This window comes from Drosophila suzukii, chromosome X (assembly GCF_043229965.1).
Source record: "Drosophila suzukii chromosome X, CBGP_Dsuzu_IsoJpt1.0, whole genome shotgun sequence".
Taxonomy (NCBI): Eukaryota; Metazoa; Arthropoda; class Insecta; order Diptera; family Drosophilidae; genus Drosophila; species Drosophila suzukii.
The window spans coordinates 3,309,712-3,329,395 of NC_092084.1; the positions used below are offsets into that span (position 1 = coordinate 3,309,712).

Here is a 19,684-nt window from a genome sequence, read left to right on the forward strand (position 1 = left end):
CACATTTCACCCACTCACCGATTGGTTGTAGAACTGGGTGCCGATTCCGTGACCTCTGGTGGTGCCGTGGTGCGTCCACGCGTGCGACTTAAGGTGGCATAGGATTTGACCTGAGTCTGTGTTTGTTGCTCCGCCGCCTCTTCGTGGGATTCCTCTGCCGGAGGAGACACTGTGGTGGGTCTTGTTCGTCGGAGGCTTGTGTACGAAGGTGTGACTGAGCTCAATGGACGACGGGTGGTTGTCTCGACCACGGCCAGGTTCTCCTCCTCCTCCTGCTGATCTGCATGCTCCTCCTCATCTCCCTGACTTGCAGACCGATGTCGATTAATAGTTACATACTGTTTGCGTTCCTTCAAAAAGCCATCAAACTCGGCCAACTTTTCAATGCCTTCGTTTTGTGGACCCTGGCGACTGTTGCCCCTCAGAACTGAGGAGTATTTGGAGTAGCTATTGGAGGTGCCACTTGACGAACCACTCGGAGAACCACTACTCGAGGCAGTGGGCTCCGTGCTCGTCTCCGTGGCTTCGCTGATCTTGAAACGATTGCGGGTGAAGGAACTCAAAGTTCCAGGTCGACTTAGCACACGATCGTACAGGGATTTGCTAATGGTAGATGGTGTGGTGGCTGCACCACTGGCTGAATTCTCCTTCAGAGTAATCGATCCATCCTTGTTGCGCAACAGATGCTTCTCCAGCTGCTCGACACCACCCACTTTGCGAATCAGGTCGATCAGCTCCTTGATCACCTGTGGATCCTCCTCAGCATCGGTAGACTTGCTAGGCGATAGCTCATCGGTGTCCTCTTCGTACTCGAGATCTTCATCAAATGTGGCTGGCCTTGTCGTGGTGGTGGTCGTGGTGCTTGTGGTGGTGCTGGTGGTGGTTCGTGGATAAACCGGACGAGCCGTGGGAGCAGCTGTCACTCGATTTGAACGCACTGTAGTGGTTGTCGGGGTTGTGGAGGTCACTGGTGCCACTGTGGTGGATCTAAGGGAGACAATAAAATGGATTTGGTGTTAGTTGTTCTTAAAATGTAATGCAAAATGTATTTACTTCTTGGTTTTGCATGGCACATTGCGGGCAAAGTCGCACGAATCGGCGGCCGGATTGAAATAGAGACCCGATGGACAAGTGAACATGTGAGCAACGATTCCCAGACCCGATGGTCCACTATCCAGACACCAGTAGTACTTCTTGCAATCCCTGGGATGCTGGAAGAAGCCCTCCTCCTCGCACTTGAAGTCCGAGCCCGGATCCGGAGTCGTTGGTGGTGGTGGCGTGGTAGAAGCCCTGCCTCCAATGTAAAGAGAGGATCCCTCGGCTTCAGTCAGTTTAAAGGTGGTGCTCGGCGGTGGTGCTTGGGTGGTGGAGCTCACAGCTGGCCTCCTGGTGGCACTTGGCCTCCTGGAGCTGGCTGGAGCTTCGGTCTTGCCATTTAGACGGTTCCTGGTGCTAGCATTATCGCGACTACGGGATCTTGAGGGTTTCTGCGGACCACTTGGCTTAGCCACCTCGTTGATGCCCAGTCTAGAGGGGATTTAAGGTAATTAAAGTAATGTACGGGTTTAACAAAAATATTCTTCCTTACCCCAGGGCGTCCACCATGGCCTCCTTGGCAGCCTCGATAAGGGGATATGGCTTGCCGTTGCAGGTGCCGCGGAAATCGTCGTTGTCGATGGCCCAGAACATGATTCCACCCAGCCCCTGCGCCACCACATACTCGGCCTTCTTGCGCACGATGGCCTCGTCATCGTAGCCCACCCACTGGTTCCGTCTGTAGGCATAGGGACCCATAACATTGGCATTCGGCTGCACCACAGTCCACTCGGGATCGTCTTTCAGGGTCTGACAGATCTGGAGGAAATTACAGTGGGTTAGGGGGATCTAATTACATTTATCATCTGTGTAAACCTACCTCATAGTAGGCCAAGTATCCCTTTTCGCGGGTGGCATCACCCTGCTCTCCTGGACCCTCCGAAGGTGCTCCAAGTTCGGTGCTCTCCTCGTTAATCAAGGTGTAGGATCGCCCGTAGGTGGGTATGCCCAGAACCAGCTTGTCCCGATCTGCACCCGCTTTCAGATAGTATTTGATGGAGTAGTCCTGTAGTTATAAATGAGATTATAGCGAATTAATGGTTTATTTCGATTCCAACTCACAATATTCAACTCGGCATCGTAGTTGTACTCGGAGTCCTCCTCCAGCGAGTAGAGCGGAGCATGGTGGTTGACCGATGGCTCGTGGGATGAGTGGAAATCGTAGGTCAGTACATTGAACCAATCCAGATACTTGTTCAGTTTGGGCACATCGTAACCCTTGTCGATGTACTCGATGCCAGCGGGCACGGCCATGGTCAGGAGGAGGCGAGTGCGTCCGGTTTTCTCCGCTTCCCTTTCGAACTCGGCCCTCAGCTCCTGGACAAACTGGGCATAGTTGTCCCGATCGCGGGACTTGCCACCCTCACGATGTGCCGGATACTCCCAGTCCAGATCGATGCCATCGAAGTGGTTTTGTCGCAGGAACTTCAGGATGTTCTTGATGAACTGCTGGCGGCGCTCGTTGCTGGCCACCAATGGTGAGAATCTGGAACTGGCCTCGTTCCAGCCGCCAATGGCAATCATGGTCTTCAGCTGTTTGTTGTACGTTTTGAGTCCAGTGAACTTGGCATAGCCACCTGGATGGAGCGGGATGGAGGGAGGGATCTCGTTAGTTAGGGGGTCGGCAGCATCATCATCGTCAGACGGACAGGAAATTAAAGCCGAGTCAAATTAACTCGCCGGAAGGACGGGGGCGTGTCTGCGCTGCCCAACACTCACCCTGCTCAATGTCCTGGTACTTGTCAAAGGGCTTCATCTGGTTGTCCTTGGTGAATCCACCGAATGCGTACACCAAGTGGGTACACAGGTATGGATTGATGTTCTGCGGATTGAACTTGGCGGTGCCCGGCCGATAGACACTCCAGTTTGTGTAGTAGCAGACCACGCGACCCTCGCTGCTGGCTTCTGTTTTCGATGGAATTTCAATTGGTGTGGAATGGGAAACGGTTTAGTGATGGGCCATAAAGCATAATTCAAATTGGTCGGGGGTTTGCATTAATTAAGAAATATATCAAAAGGCCAAAAGGTTAACTTGGCTTCTGTTTCTGAGGTAATCGCAATTTAGACGAAATGGTTTTGTTACGGTCTGAGAAACATTTATATTGCATACTCAATTATTATTAAAAATATATATTGTGGTAGGTTTTGAATCTTAAAAACTTTTAAAACAGGTGCATCTATAAATGGATTCATTTATATATTTATTACAGATACAGATTTAATATATTTTATATTTGCCAAAGAAATATAATATAATATATCTATAAAGATAGTTTTCGGATGTCAAGTTAATTTATTTGTTGAAAAAATTAAATATAAAATAAATTTTGTTCAATTTGTGTTAAAAAAATTTTAAAATAACTAATAAATTGGAAATAAATATTCCAAATATAAAATATTATATAATAAGTATTCCATTTTGAGAAAAGACATTTGATTGTATTCAGGCTGGGACACCCTTATGGCATATACTAAATTGTTTTTGAAACGTTGACCCTGTTTTACATACATTCTATAGTTTTATGTATATATACTTATATTAAGTTATATAATCACTTACCGTTTATGCAATAGGCGAGAGCGCAGAGCAGGAAGAGCGTTTGCCAGGCCGCTCCACGCCGGAACTGCAATGGAGGAAGAAGAACATTAGGAATTTGGACAATTATGACGACAATTATATCGGTTCGAGACCAAAGACTTGGGCCAGCACGAGGCGGAAGCCATCGGCGGGCAGTCCAATTAGCATTTCGAGATCGGAGATCGGAGACCGCGGATCGCCATGGGCCATCAGCATTGACACAGTGACATCGATGGATTGGATAGTTGGTGGAGATCCAAGGGGGATCGGGGGAGATCGGAGATTCGAGATTGGAGATCGGAGAGGTTCGCATGAATCTGGGCGAAACAAAAGACCAAAGACACGAACTCGAAGAAGTGGTTCCCATGAAGGTCGCCCATCAAATCGCGTCTTACATAATCGCATCTCGTATGATGTGACGAGATGAATTTCATATGCAAATCGCCCGGCTAATCAGATGCAAATGCCACGCCCCGTTTTTATTTGAGTGCCATAAGAGGGGCGGCTGACTAGGAAGCAATACTACACATGCCATATACCTAATGAATCTACATATTTGTGGATCTGTGGAGCGACCCAGTGTGAGTCACACTCTCGCATAAATATCTTAAACGGATTTTCATATTAAAATGCCAAAGTGTTACAACAGCCGCAGCCACAATGGGCTCAAATCTTTTTGGATTTTGGTCAGCAACCGAAAGAGAAACAACACCAGGTTACATAAGCGATCCGTACCAAAAACTCGACTTTGATTGCGTATGCGTGTGTGTGAGCCATGCCGGTTTTTTTCTTTTTTCATAAACTCTTTTTTTCTGGACTCACACACACTGCGTAATCGTTCATTCATCGAAGTGAATTTTTACACATAGCGAACAAAGTGCCTGGAAATAAAAATTGATCAAGTCAAGACACCAGCATCATCAGCTTCATCAGCATCCAAAAGAAACAAAAAACATCTGCCAACGATGAGATCCGAACAGGTTGGATTGAAGAGGCTCATAACTAATTAGCAGGCTGGCCAGACCTCTCTATATGCTGTATAATACCTACTATATATGTCGAGAGATGAACAATAAAGTTGGCTAATTGCAGTTACGCGCCGGAGGGGAACTTTCTTTTCGCCAAAAACAATTATCTATAAATAAAGGGTAGTCTTGAAAAAACTTAAAAACCACATTAGATTTGCTACATCTTTTGCTTGCCTGAGAAGAACATCATTTTTGAAGGCCACATTTTGTGTTCACAAGTCACAAAACATAGATTTTACCTTAACTAGTTTCACTTGTTTTGTCAAGCATAAATAAAACGATAGAAAAATATATCAAAATGTCAAATAAAATTTTTTATAATAAAATGAATGAGCATAAATTTATAGTTTTTGGGAAGGCATATGTATCTGTTAGCCCAACCTTATTTTGGTTTATAAAAACAACTCTTAATTCTTTAAAAATACATTTAAAAATGGAAGTCGCGAGTTGCCAGCTAAAAGCTAAAAACGTTGGGTATATTATAATAGCACGTCCTGGTGTTCATTGGCTATTGAATGTGCATTGCTACCCTTCCAAGTTCTTAACCCAGTTTCCAGCCAAGACTTCCTCTAAATTGCACTGGCTAAAAGGCAGAAATGTATGTATTGCTTGGCTTTTTAGCTGTTTAGCGACTTGAAGCTTTCCCCCCGAGCCGTAAATCGCAGCCGTATCCATATCCGGCATGCTTCTCGATGAGCTGTTGATGGCGGGCTGTTGTCCCATTTTGCCAAAAGCTGAAAGAGCCGAAAGCACTCAAGACAATTCTGGCGGAGGGGTAATGGCATATTTACCCAGTGCCAGGCGAACCGACGCGAAATACTTATAAAACGGTGTGTGGACACTTGATTGGGTCATTGGACCAGCATAGGTAAACAAGATATGTTTATGGAACGCTGTGGCAATTTACATTTATATATAGCCATCATTTACATGGTGGTTGGCCGCTTTGGTCGGTTTCTATGGCTTACGCATTGCTTAACATTGCTTTATGGCAGCGACTGCAGCAGCTGCTTACATAAAATTGCATGCCGAAAAAAGCAGAAAAAAGATAGATGGATAGATAAATAAATGGAGAAAAAGTTCGGAGCTAAACAACTTGAATGAAAATGAAATGACAACAATTTGGATTGTACAATGCGCATGAGCACTCGCATTCGCATTCGCATTTCGCATTGATTGGCTTGACAAATTTGTCGATTTTACGCAAAGTGAGCAGCAGCAACAGCAGCAACAGCAGCAACAACGGCAACACTCATGTCTGTACTTAAAGGCAAATGCCAGATTTGTTTTCAGTTTAGTTTCAGCTTTGTCCAGCCTTATTTTCTTTTAATTGCAACTAGCGGTTGGCAATTAAAATCAGGCTAAATGTGGCCTGGTCCAGTGTGTTGCTGCTGTTGCTGCTGTCGCTGTTGCTGCTGCAACACCGTTGATGTTGCTGCAGGGCGCCTGAGCAGCAGCTTCCACAGCGGGCCAAAATTGAGAATCGTTTTGGCCGGATTTACAGCCCCAGCGGCGGTACAATTTATGGACAAGTTGCTGCTGCAGCTAGCTGATGTTGCTGCTGCGACAACAAGTTGCAACACCAGTGTGTGAGTGTGTGTGTGGCACACATATACATATATGTGTGTACTGCAACTGCAGCTGGAGAGCCCGTTGCTTACGTAAGGCATCGCATTACGACAAAAAACCAAAAAAAAAAATAAAAAGCCCGCAAAAAATGCACAAATATTGCGCACATATTTACAATTTCTCAGCTGGCTTTGCATAAAATCTGGATTTAACCTTGAATCGAGTCTAGCAAAACTGCCTCATAAATCGCAGCGAGTTGCTCTCGATTTTTTGTGCCATTGGGAGCAGGTCGGTTTTCAAGAACTTTGAGATCATGAGAAGCAATTACTTGAGACTTGAGCTGTCGACCATTAGAAATCGCCTGCTTCAAAGACCGACGGACATACATCAAGTGGGTCAACAAAGAGGTTCTTTTGTCCAAGTTTTCTATACCCAAATTAAGAGAGTCGCTCAATTTATGGCCCAAAATTCAAGGATTTATGCAATTGAATAGAGGTATTGGTATTATTGGTTTTCTATTTAAACCTATTTAATTATTCATAAGAAATGTGATTATATTATAGCAAAGAGTAATTTTCTGTTTTTTATTAATAATATAACTAAGAACCACTTTTATCAAATTATTAATTTTATTGTTAAGCAAAGTAATATTAAATAATGGTTTATTTTACAGCATCTAATTAGTATGAAATGAATTATTAACCGCTCTTTATTATACATTTTATTGTAACTATTCAATGTAATTACATTTTATGAAAATTTATCACGCTTAGTTTTGGCTACTTAACAAGGCTTTTGAATAGCATTTAAAAGCACTTAATTAACCTAAAACAGTTTAAAAATTTGTTTCATTATGGTGTGTTTCTCTTTCTATGGTTTTTACTCACTTCGTAAATTTTTGTATACAAAAAATATACGAGAAATTCCTCCGAAAGTGAGTCATGTCTATTAAGTGTGTTAGGAAACCTACTTGGTTTTTGCCTGGAAAATTTATGTGCAGTGTGCCGGGGATATTTTAAGCTCCCTATTTTTCCTCTTTTTCGAACACCCGTGAATCATGTGTGGATATTTGAGTAAATTGCGGGTCTGCTGGCCATCACTCATGGCTCAACCGAAAATTCCGCAGATAATGCTCTGGCTATTCATAATCCCCGAGCTCTGCAGCTGCCATCCAGATCTACATTTACACATTCACAGCCGAGAAGCATGACTTGGCTGAAATGTTGTTGTGTGGCATACGGTGAGGTAAAGTTCGGCTCGGTTCAGTTTGCCTCTTAAATGCAACTTAAAATTCAAAGAGGGTCCGCTGCAGTACCGCTGCCGCCTGGAAATTGACTGGAAATTTCCGTAGCACGTAGAATGTGCCGCACATCATGTCACGTTCCAGGTACCAAAGAGCGTCGCAATGTCAACGCCCCAAAAAAGAAAGATATATAAAAATAAAAAATAAAACAAAGGCAACACGGCCCAGAGATCAATGTCTGGCCAGAGACATTGCGTATACGCCCCGTTTTTGTTTGAATTTTAGCACCAGGCAGCAGGGAAGAGGTGGGAGAAGTGGCGAAGTGGGGAAGTGGGTGTGCCTCGCTGAAGAGTTTTGTAAACAAAAGTTTGACATTTCGAACAGGCCAGTCCACTTGTCCCGAGAGCTTAAAAAAACACCTTCTGGAGTGGGTGTGCCAAAAAACCAGACCACAATCCAAAACCACAATGCCACAGATCTTTTGCCGATAAGCTGATGCATTTACCTCATGCATTTAGCAGGGATTTATGCCGTGCGAAAGTTGAGCATTGTTGGCCAACATCGAGATTGGCGTGCGAAAGATTTTTTCCAGTCTCCAGCATCAAGGCATTTTCAATTAGGCAACAGACCGGGCCACGACCCAAACTGAATCATGGCCAGAGGCAGAACACAATAATCGGGCTTAGAAGGCAGACAAAAGGGCACAATTGTCCAACCAATTGGAAAGGTCCAAAGAAATATTAAAACAACTCTTTGATAGTTGTGAGACTTACATTCATCAATGAGGGAATGTGTTTGTTTTTAAATTAGAGAGTATCTTGCTTTTTTTTGAAAATATAAAAATCATAAACTAATTCTTATGAATAAGAAAACAAACAATTTTGCATCCTAGTTAAATCAAATCCGTTTTTTTGGGAAATATCTAACAAAATATTTAAAAAAATCTTTGATAATCGGGTTTTTATATTCATAAGTATAGGCAAGTTACAAAAAAAGGCGGCTGCTGCTTTTGAACTAAGTACCACCTTCCGTTATTTGAAGTTTTAAAAAATATAAAATGAATATTATAATACAGCTAATTACCAAATTAATGAAATATAAACCAGATTACAGGAGTAGAAGAAGTTAAAGTCTATTACCAATCAATTCCTATCTTAATCAACCTCCTGCGTGGTATCTCCAATAGACCCATCGGTCATGACACCCCCTCACCATCAGCAAATCTTGTTTGAACTTTCCTCGACGGAATCGAATAGCTTGGCCAAGTGAAAAGCCGCCCGACCGGGCCAAAAAGAAAATAAAGACAGCGAACACAACGCACTTTGCGTTGACCAAGAGTTGCCAATTACGGAGCAGAAGTCACCCAGTCATTGACTTCGCTTAGGGAACCAGTTAGCTGGTTACTTAGTCCCCGAGCCCCCGATCTCCATAGACCTCTTTATGTTTCCACGACTCGTACTGCTCTGCTTTTAGCTCCTTGGAGGCTTTCTTAATCGCCTTTTGGCGTGACAGGAGGCCACCAAACACCGAAATCCAAAAACCGATGGGAAAAGCGAAAGTTGATGTGTCGCCGGATGCTGCATCTCACCCCAAGTGAGATTATGTCCATCTTTATTTGGCCGCTGGATCAATGCATTATGGGTCAGCAAACGGTGGTCGAAAAAAAAACAAAAAAGAAAATCACATCTGAAAAGCGGTTTTCCCGCTCTCACACAATTGAGCCATATAAACCGACCATATCAATCGATAGATTGTGAAACTGGCCCACTGCAATAATGAAGACAGTGCCTGTCAAGGCCGGGTACACGCCAATAAACTAGAAATAGAAATCCCCAACGCCAAACGATGCGATTTCATGCCATCTTTGGATCCAACTCACACATCTTCCCGTGATCAATGTCAATGCTCATCCATCGATGTCAAAATTTGCATTTTACACCATGCATTTTCCCTCTGGCCAACTGCAGAATTCAAGTTCACTCGATTTCGGTTCCATTGTCTGCATTTTGCCTTGATGTACCAGCTCTTGGCCATCTCTAGCCCCATCCTCATCAACATCACTATCATCATCATCAGCATCATCGCGATTCGGTATTGTTTTCGTCACGTCACGAGCCCAACAATGGGCAGTACATTAAATCCAATTACACGCCAAATATTTTGCGACTGCCTTTTAATGAGAATTTCATCAAATTTTTGGTGGCTTTTGGGTGCTTGGTTTTTTGGGGCCACCCCAAAATTATGGGGGGATTGTAAGCTGTAGCATAACTGGGTATGGTATCATATAAGAAATTTTTAACGTTTTTAGTTATATACTATGATTATGTATTTATTATTTATTAGGGGCCCACTTTTTGCATGGGGATTATAACCTTTAAAATAAAACAGACTGTTATTAAATTTTTAGATTTTTTTAAGGTTACTGGGCTTTTATTATATAATGATGTTTAAGATATATTATTTTTATTTGATTTTTAATGCGCGTTCTTATAGAGGGTTAAATTTTCTTATTTTAACTTCAAAAATTATAACCATCTAAGTGAGGGTATTTTTGACGCTCTAATCCCCACCCAACATTTCCAATTTCGCCGCATTTTAGCGGACTTAAGCTTTACTCTGCTGTCGAATCAAAATATTATCCTTTTTTGCGCGCGCTGCAGCGTGAAAATTCAATTTAAGGCCTGAATGGTCTAAGCAGTCGGGATGCCGGCCAATGGAATCGATTCCACCGAGTGTCCAGCTTCCGGGACACTGACGATGATGATTCACCCGCAGAAACTGAAACTAATCCGTTTAGATTGGCCTGACTCATGGCAAAGTATGAAGTGGCAATCAAATCGAGGCAAATAAAACGTGAAATGTCAGTTGGAGATTTTTAATTTCCATTCCGCACTTCATTATCATTTATTCGCAGTCGGTTTCATTTTCAAGGTGCTTCGTCAACTTGGTCAAAACTAACAAGACATCGGATCTGGCCATAAAGTATTCCCCGTTTTTCGCCTACTGGTCACTTATCACTTTGCATTTGTCGCCGTTAATGGTGCAATTTTCCCCATTAACGCAAATTACCAGACGATAAAGATTGGTCAGGTTGAAGAGAAAGGGGGGATGCCACTTTTGGCCAGATGTTTGGCGAAAGTCAAAGCGGTTAAACTGCGATGAGGCCCAAAAAAATTTCATTAAAAAACGGTACCATTAAGACACAAATTGAAATATAAGATAGTCAATTGTTGTCATGATTTTATATCGATCTTTTAATACTTTAATGTATCAAATGATCGAACTGGGGATACCAGTACATATTCAAGTAAACATCCCAAGTTTCCCACACAAATTCCCCACAACTCCCGCTCAATCATTCATTTTGGCCATAAACTTTCCCTGCCAGTGTGGCCAGCTGTCAGGCTAAGACCATAATTAATGTCTGGTCACCTTAATTGACATTCGGATCGCACACCCGAGTTGACCATGAAAAGTCGGCGGAGGATTAAAGAGCGCATTTGCATGACATGAAAACCAGAAAACTGCAAGTGCAACACATGTATTTTTTCTCCAGCTATTTATTTTCTTTTTTTTCTTGGTTTCTTCGACTTCTTGAGTAAAATGTTTTTGCCACTGTCATTTATCATATCGGCGACCAAACTTTTCGCGATTTGTCAACATACAACTACGTCAAAAAAACAAAAAAAAACAGTAGTGAAAGCGTTTGAAAAGAAATCGGCAGTGCCAAAAGAGCTAATCAAAATATAATGCAGACAAGAAATCAATTAATAATTTGTTAATTTAATTTACAATTTTTAAAGATCATCTGTTAAAGAAGTTGAAAAGAAGTTAGCGAACTTTTTCGGCAAAACGAAGATATTTTTAATTAGCGAATAGAGCATGGATTTGAAAATGAATTCAAATATATGAGGTGGAGTAATATTTTTATATATTGCTTTGGTGTGATAATATTTTTGTATAATGGAATTTAACATGTTTTCCCGTATTTTTATTATAGTTTAAAATATAAGAAATTTCATATTTTTAAACTTTGTAATCATGACATTTAAAATAAGCATCTATAAGTCTGTTCTAAATGATTATCCAATGATCTAATAATCGAAAAGTCAGCTTGTTTTTATACATGGTATAATGTGTTACTTAACCATTTTTTGCAGTCAATAGACTTGCAAATTGGCAAGCCAGTGACATTTTTAGTGCGTGATTCAGGTGCGTAAGTTGCGAACTGACCGCCACTGCAAAGTGAAATCGAAAGTTGGACTTATGCCAGAGCCCCTACACCATATAATACCATATAAAACCCCTTCGGCCCCCGAAAAAACCACGCTTTCGTAGGGCGGACCGCATTTACTTTGCAATTATCATCGGCCTAAGCGATAATTGGCAAGCCAGGCGAAATTAGCAGGGGCTAACGGTAGGTGTTATACACCAACTCATCTCTTTTATTACCTTTTTCTGCACCACCACTTGCCAGTATTTTATAGTTTGTTGCCGGTGGCCAAATTAAACAGTTGTTAAAGAGCCACGAGCATTTCTTTTTTCTTTTGCCCATTTGAACCAATTATGTCATCTCAACACAATGAACAGCAAATAAAAGAAACCAAACTTTAACTTGAGCAAACCAAACGGAAGAAGCTCAATCGAAGAGCGGTGATCTTGCGTAACTTTTATGCCCTTTTAAACACGGCTTTAGTATACATTTTATTTATACCTTTTTTCGAATTAAATTTAAACCGTTGTTTCGTCTTCTGTGGTTTTGCTCACTTTCAATTTCGTCCAGTGGAAATTATTAAGTCAAAAAAAAAGAAACAAACTGACTGGCGCATCCGGCAACAAGCCAACCAAAAACACCGAAACCCGTGAAAAAAACATGAAAACCCGAGAAGAAAACAAAATAACAGAGAAAAAACATAATCGTGATGCACATTCAGGTTCAAGTTGAGTTGCAGATGAAAATCCCAAGACAAGATTGAGAGAGGCTGAGGTCAAAAACTGGGCACTGGCTAATTTGGGATGATTTTCAGCGGCTCCGGCTCGTGAAGTGGCACCCAATGGGTTAAGAGGGGCGTCAGGGGTTTAAGAAAGAGATTTGGGTGCCCATAGAGATAATGCCAATGTTACATCCGATTAGCCGGGCTCAACTTAATTAGATCGAAGCATGACTTTGAACTTTTCTGTTATGATTATAACAAGTTTTGATTATTCTGATATTGTGGCTATTGTCTGGATCAGCAAACGAAAATTAATAGAAATTAGAGGAAGTGAGAGAGATCTATTGAAATAAAGCAGTTGTGAAAGAAGTTAGAAAGCTTTTCCAATTAAATAAGGGAGTAACCGAAGACTTAAAAGAGTGAGCAATAACGCCCAGAGAAACAACGCCCAGTGAAATAACACCCATCGAACTAATGCCCAGTAACGCCCACTTTGTCAAATCTTGTGTTGCCAAAACAAATAAATATTACACATATTCAAATTATAGACCAATGGGCGTTATTTTACTGGGTTTTATTTCACTGGGCGTTATTGCACACAACTATTTTTACTTAATTCTTCAAAATAGTTATAACAATAATAATATCAATGTTATATTTATTTATTTTTTTTAACCATTTTTCTAATTTCCCATTTTCTGTCACCAATTCTCTATTTATTTAGACGCCATCCTTGTGGCAATTAAAGTGGCCATTGTTCACCCTCCATTCCTCATTGTGATTTATTTTCTTAGCCGTTCCGTTTCGTTTCGGCCATTTGTGTTTCGTGTGGCAAATGCAGTCACATTCTTTTAAATACCAATTGGGGGTCAGTTAGACCGTTGGTCAAGACTCAGGAATTTGAGCAAGTGCTTTGTTATTGCTGGCCAGGCAAACGGGTTTAAGTGCGGCCAGTGGAGAGTGGAACTTGGCCAGCTCGGCGCTCTGGCTTAATAAATTAATTTATAACTCTTGCTTTTTCTCCGCCGCGAAACACGTTGACCTTCAGGCCGCATAACCGATCCATGAGTCTGTCTTGCACTCATATATACTTATAAATACAGATACCTCTGCTATATATGTATGCTTATATCTGTCAGTTGAATTAACAGTTACGTCTCAAGTGGTGCCAAAAGACCCCAGAGGCTGGGCTCCAAGGGTGGGAATCTGATTTTTGATGGAAAGTGTCGGCCATTGAGTGTATATACTTTTTAATTGGCCAAGAGGTGGGCTTTATATCTCTTTATTTTCCTTTGTTTCAAGTCGCAAATATTTTGAAAGACAAGGAAAATAAACAAAAATATTAAAGGAAAAAAAACAGGTGAAATGAGGGAACAAAATAAAAATGTAGTTGTATAATTTTTAATTATAGTAAATTGTATGGAATTTAATCTGCTTATAAGAAGGGTATACAAAAGTTAGATTTTAAGGGCTGCCACGTGTTAAATATTTAAATAAAAATAAAAATGAATTGCAATGGATTTAAAGGTCAGAAAATGTTCAATAGAGTTGCAAATGATAGCACACAATAAAAACCAATTTAAAGTGCCAAAAGGAATTGAATAGAAAATTACAAACACATATTTTCTGAAATTCGAATTAAATATTTTCCCATAAAGTACTATATTTTCTTTCAAATTTGTTATGGCATAACACAAATTAAAAGCGGAGCTTAAAGAGCGATTGCCAAACACCGAAAGTGGCAACCGAATTCAGTTTGATATCTGGACTCCGATATCAAAGAGAGCACCGAGCACCGAGCACCGACCACCCTTCCCACCCCCTTGGGCTGTCGGTGTGTTAATGATTTGCATGTTCCCAAATCAAAGCCGAAGTAGACCCCCCGCCTTAACCCCCGACTGGCCCGCAATTCGCAGACATGGCTGGTTAGCGTTGTTGTCGCTGTCGTTGTCATGGAATTGAATCATCCCGGCGGTCTCTGGAGCATGTCTCTGCTCTTAACCCGCCTCCCCCCTCCGCCAAGCACCGCCTTAACCCCCTGGTGCCGGTGGCGTATACGTAACGAGCAGAAAACCCAAACAAAAAAGAGGCAAATTTTGCAATGAAACTGAAGGCAGATCCCGATGCACGTGTATCTGTGCATCTGACAGATACAATTACCAAAAGCGATTGCACTGGGATTGCTGGAATTTCAAGCCAATGTGGTTTAATAGCCCAAAAACCGGTAACTTAATGACACTCTTCTATAATGCTTTTTGAATAAAATGCCAAAACGCATCACCCCCCGCAGGTCGCCAATTTCAATATGTATACCCCGTGTATACATTCACTTTTTACCTCTCCGCTCATCGGGTTTCACTTTTAGCCGGCTGCGAATTCCGATTTGCCAATCTGAAAACCTTTCCACGACTCCGAGGCGGATGTGCCACCTCCGGGGTCAGATTATTCCCCTCGATTTGAGATCAGCATCTTCGGGGTGCAGGGAGCTTCAATATTTTTGTATTACATCTTTTAGTAGTAGACTCGAAGCTCTTCATTATTTTATGACTCTGCCTTTTTAAAAATTGTTTTTGCAATGCAAAAAAATAATGAGTTTTAGTTATTTATAAGTGTGGATGCATGGCAGAGTGATTAATCTCTTCAACCCCTTTAAAATTTCGTGAAAGCCCCATAAATCATACAGAACTCAATAAAATGCTGGTTTAAGTTAATCAACTTTTTGTACTTGCCTACAACTTTACAATTAAAATATAAAGACTATTTTTACTTTTACTTGGAAACAGAAGCCGTTTTAAAGTCGTAGCTTAGTCAAATCGAGGCGCATCACAAAAAGACCGCCTGTTATGAGCAGCTAACAACAACGGCTATCGATCCCTATCACTTTTTGAGAAATTTATTTTTTGACGAATTTTCGCATTTTTTGTAAGGGGTTGTATCATCTTTTTTTTCGAAAAATGTTCAAAAATTAAATTTTTTAGATTTAAATGCCAATCGATTGGAAATTTAATTACGAGCTCAACGAGGTATTACATTCGTAATTCTGACCTCCTGTCGAAATTTGACGACCAAAATACTGCGTCTTTTTGTGCAAAAATATGGAGTATTATTTTTTGGCGAAAAATAAGTTCTTTTTAAGCGGTTTTTAGGTCGTAATTTGGTCAAATCAAGGCGCATAACAAAAAGACCGCCTGTTATGAGCAGCTAACAACCAAGGCTGTCGATCCCTATCACTTTTGGAGAAATTTATTTTTTGACGAATTTTCGCATTTTTTGTAATCATCTTTTTTTTCGAAAATTTTTCAAAAATTAAATTTTTCAGATTTAAATGCCAATCGATTGGGAATTTAATTACGAGCTCAACGAGGTATCACATTCGTAATTCTGACCTCCTATCGAAATTTGACGACCAAAATACTGCATTTTTTTGTGCAAAAATAGGGAGTATTATTTTTTGACGAAAAATACGTTATTTTTAAGCCGTTTTTAAGTCGTAATTTGGTTAAACCAAGACGCATAACAAAAAGACCCCCTGTTATGAGCAGCTAACAACCAAGACCATCGATCCTTATCACTTTTCGCGAAATTTATTTTTTGACCAATTTTTGCATTTTTTGCAAGGGGTTGAACAAAGATATTTATAAAAAAAATGGTATAATTTATTTTGTATATTTAGAAAAAGCAAGTCAATTCAATTTTACTGATAAAATTAATAAAGTTTGTTGTCGATTGGTTGTTGGCGCTAAAGCACTAAAAATCCATAGTATTTTGTCAGGAACTTGTGGAAATCAAGGCAACCGTTGGAAAGGGCATTGAATTGAAAACCAGACAGTGAATAGGCGGCTCACTAAATATGTGCATATAGCAGACGGAGATCGGCTTGAAATCGCATCGGAGTGGATTGTATTGGGTTGGATTGGCTCGACTCGTCTTGGATCTTCAGTTCACTGTCATTGTCTTTTGGGTGCGGCTGCGTTGGCGTTGCAACTTACAATGTTGCAGATGCAGTTTTGACGTTGCTTTGTTGCTCTCTAGTTGCATGAATTTGCAAATGGCAATTTTCGCTGGCTTATTTTCTGGGGCTGGGCCACCGATTTCCGCCTGTTTTTGGTAGACAAAAGCCGTAGCCGATTTCCTCTTCTCACGCATTTTTGCAGACTGACGTCAAACGGATTGAACGGCGGAGTTGAGTTTCGATGAGATGCGACTCATCATTTTGGCTAGTCTTTCCAGCACTTGTCGCCAAACTTGTTTCGCCCCCACAAAATACAAAAAAACGTGGCCAAAAATAAGTTCAAGCCGAAAATTGACAAAAATAACACAAAGCGGGCCATTAAAAAAATAAAAACAATTCCTAAACGAGTTTTCTGCGCATGCGCAGCTGAAAATTTGCATGAGCCAGAGAAATATCATGGGTTCGGGCCAGAAATATGCCTCATCGAAGGTCCAAGCGGATGTACAGCCTCATTTCGATTATATTTCGATTCGATTTGGGCCCCTGGGCTAGTTAAATAGTAAAAGTCGGGGATGTATCTATAAAATATCTTTAATATGCGTGCAATGTACACATCTCTCGGCGATTTCGGATTCGTGTTTGAAAGTTTTGCACTCGATCGATTCGATTAGCATGGGAATTGCAATCGTTGACGTCTTCGACGTCTTCAGAGGTGTTAATCGGGTAAAAGTTGCAGTTATGTAATGCCTAGAGATCGTAAATGAGATTTTTAGACCAATTTATGTAGGCGTGCATCTCTCAATCCTCTCACTTTTTTTGTGAATTCCCCACCTGAATGATAACTAATCAAGCGTTTTATTTCTGAGAAGGCTAAGCAGAAAATATTAAATCAAAAATGAAGCTTAGACAAGTGTAAATTAAATTAAAGGTTGAAATGACTCAATCGTTAAGCTATAAAATATTTCATTTTGGAATTCATATGTAAATATGTACAAAGATAGATACTTTAAAATATTGACATCTTGTCTAGAGCTTGTTGAATTTAAATGTCTAGCACAACTTCTTCAAATGTCATAAAAACGTTTACTTTCCCCTGGAAGCTACTCTATAAAGTTGGACGCTCATATCTAAGCCCAGAAGAATTCTTCGCGCCCAGCACGATGTGTCACACATTAATTATGCAATCATCTAAGAGACACATTTTAATATCAAGTCAAACCGGGCCAACGAAATCGAAATCGCGGCCTCGATGAATAATTCAGTTTCGACTAGAACGAAGAGGAACCAGTTTGGCGATCTTTCCTGATATTTCTCATACATAATCCGTTTCTTTAGCCCTGGACAAGGATAACAACTTTCGGATCCTGCCAAGGTTGTGCAAATCGAAGAAAAAAGCGAGAGAAAAATCACCCCAGCTCCCCTTTTTTGGGGGCCAGGAAATCCAGTGCCGATATGCCGAACTGGACTAAATATTTACGGCTTTTGGCCAGATTTGCGCTAATTGCGTACAAAATGCGGGCAACAAAAGCGGCAAAAAGCAGCGAAATAAAAATGATTTCTCAGCTTTGCAGTTAATGTGGCCGAGAGTTGTTTCGCGGATTTTTTTTCAATTTTTTTCATACATTTTAGTTGCTGCAACCACTTACCGGAAGCATTTTGGCGGCTTTTTGCTGGTCGAGGTGGCAATACAAGGCTCCTTTGGGCTAGATGTTGCTGCTGTTGCTGTTGCTGCTGCTGCTGCTCCCGTTGTTGTTGTTGTTATTATTATTTCAGTTAAACGCGACGACAACGACGAGGAGGAAAAAATAGCGCTAAGATTTAGTGTGAGATTTTTTGTCGTTAGCTTTTGGAAAATATTTGCTCAGAAAACTGGGCTAAATGCGGTTGCAGTTGTTGTTGCTGCTGCTGCTGCTGCTGTGTCTGTATTTTATGCAATCTGCACAGATCTTGGCTAAATGCTCCACTGCCTCCCAGCAGCAACAACAACAACTGAGATGCCAAAAAAAGGGGGAAAAAATATGTAAAAACCAGGCCGAAAGTAAAAACTGTGTTACACACGTCTGCGCATTCAGTTTTTCACTTTCGGCCAGGCGCGGCGGCGCTCTTTTTGGCCCAATAACTGAATAACTAAATCGCGCACACATATCGAATCGCAGAAAAACTATCTGCAAAATTTTCCACATTCACTCGAGGCACGCAAAATCAACAAGAAAAAAAGAAAAAAACCAGGCGGTCCAAGTTAAACAAAAAAAAATGGGAAAATGCAAGAAAAGTTCCAGCCACGAAGTTAAGGCAAGCCAAAAAAAAAAAACAGAGTAATTTCTCTAAATGGCGAATAACCGCTAAGCCAACAATACCGTTCGAGAGTCGCCGCTGCACTGAATCTGTTTGGTGGCCAAAAAGCGTGGCCAACAGCAGCGGCAGCAAGCAGCAACCAGCAACCAGCAACATGCGACATAACAGAGGCCAAGCGGCAACAGCAACACCAGCCCAACAACCAGTTGCTGCGCAGCCGCAAAAGCCGTCTGTTAAACCAGTTAACATGGCACTTTTGGCCAAGTTAACTGCCAACAGCAGAGAAACAGCAGAAAACACTCAAGCTTACTCCGTTCTTGCCCTAAAATTACCCGCAAAACAAACAAAAAGCGCTACAAACTAATGGCGCTGCTTTAATTGTGCCTCGAGACCAGAAAATTATCAATTATGGACACACTTTTGCGGGTTTAGCGCTAAATGGCAGTGAAATCGGTCACTAATTGTTGACCATTATCGGGGTAAATGGGGATTGTGCAAGGCATTCTGGCTGTGGTTGATGATAAAAGGGATTTCAACAGTAGTTATACTAATATAAACAGGTTAAACAGTATCTGTAGTGGACACGAAGAGGTTTTTATGTTGTTTTATGCCTCAAAGGCGCTTAGCTTGAGGTGAATCCCCTAAAATGCCTACGGTTTTTTGAATATATTTAAAAAACTTGGTTAACAATAAGTTAAGCCTGTTTCTATGTGTAAATGTATTCTAAATAAATAAAAGGCGTTGGAAAACATTTTACTAAATATGTTTAGTAAATAAAATACTTAACAAGTTAATTTAACATAAACCTAAACTTGGTTGATTACTGTTATTGCTTCGGCATATTGATAATAAATCTATATTTAAAACAAGGAAGAACGCTATAGTCGAGTACCTCGACTATCAGATACCCGTTACTCAAAGGGAAATGGAGATATGCAAGCAGCAAAGCGAAATTAAAATGCGCCACCTACCGGCGGTAGACAGATTTAA

General features: G+C 41.0%; 1 protein-coding gene across 1 annotated transcript in view; it reads right to left on the reverse strand.

The window, feature by feature from the left end:
* Positions 1-18,834, reverse strand: part of Cht6 (Chitinase 6) — a 38,529-nt gene extending 19,695 nt beyond the window's left edge. Inside the window, 9 exon segments of the mRNA XM_070997695.1 lie at positions 19-987; positions 1,054-1,527; positions 1,589-1,854; positions 1,916-2,101; positions 2,158-2,672; positions 2,815-3,000; positions 3,656-3,719; positions 18,046-18,210; positions 18,757-18,834. Coding sequence (XP_070853796.1) covers positions 19-987; positions 1,054-1,527; positions 1,589-1,854; positions 1,916-2,101; positions 2,158-2,672; positions 2,815-3,000; positions 3,656-3,719; positions 18,046-18,054 — 2,669 coding nt within the window. The 5' untranslated portion in view covers positions 18,055-18,210; positions 18,757-18,834.
* Between the last annotated feature and the right edge of the window lie 850 nt (positions 18,835-19,684).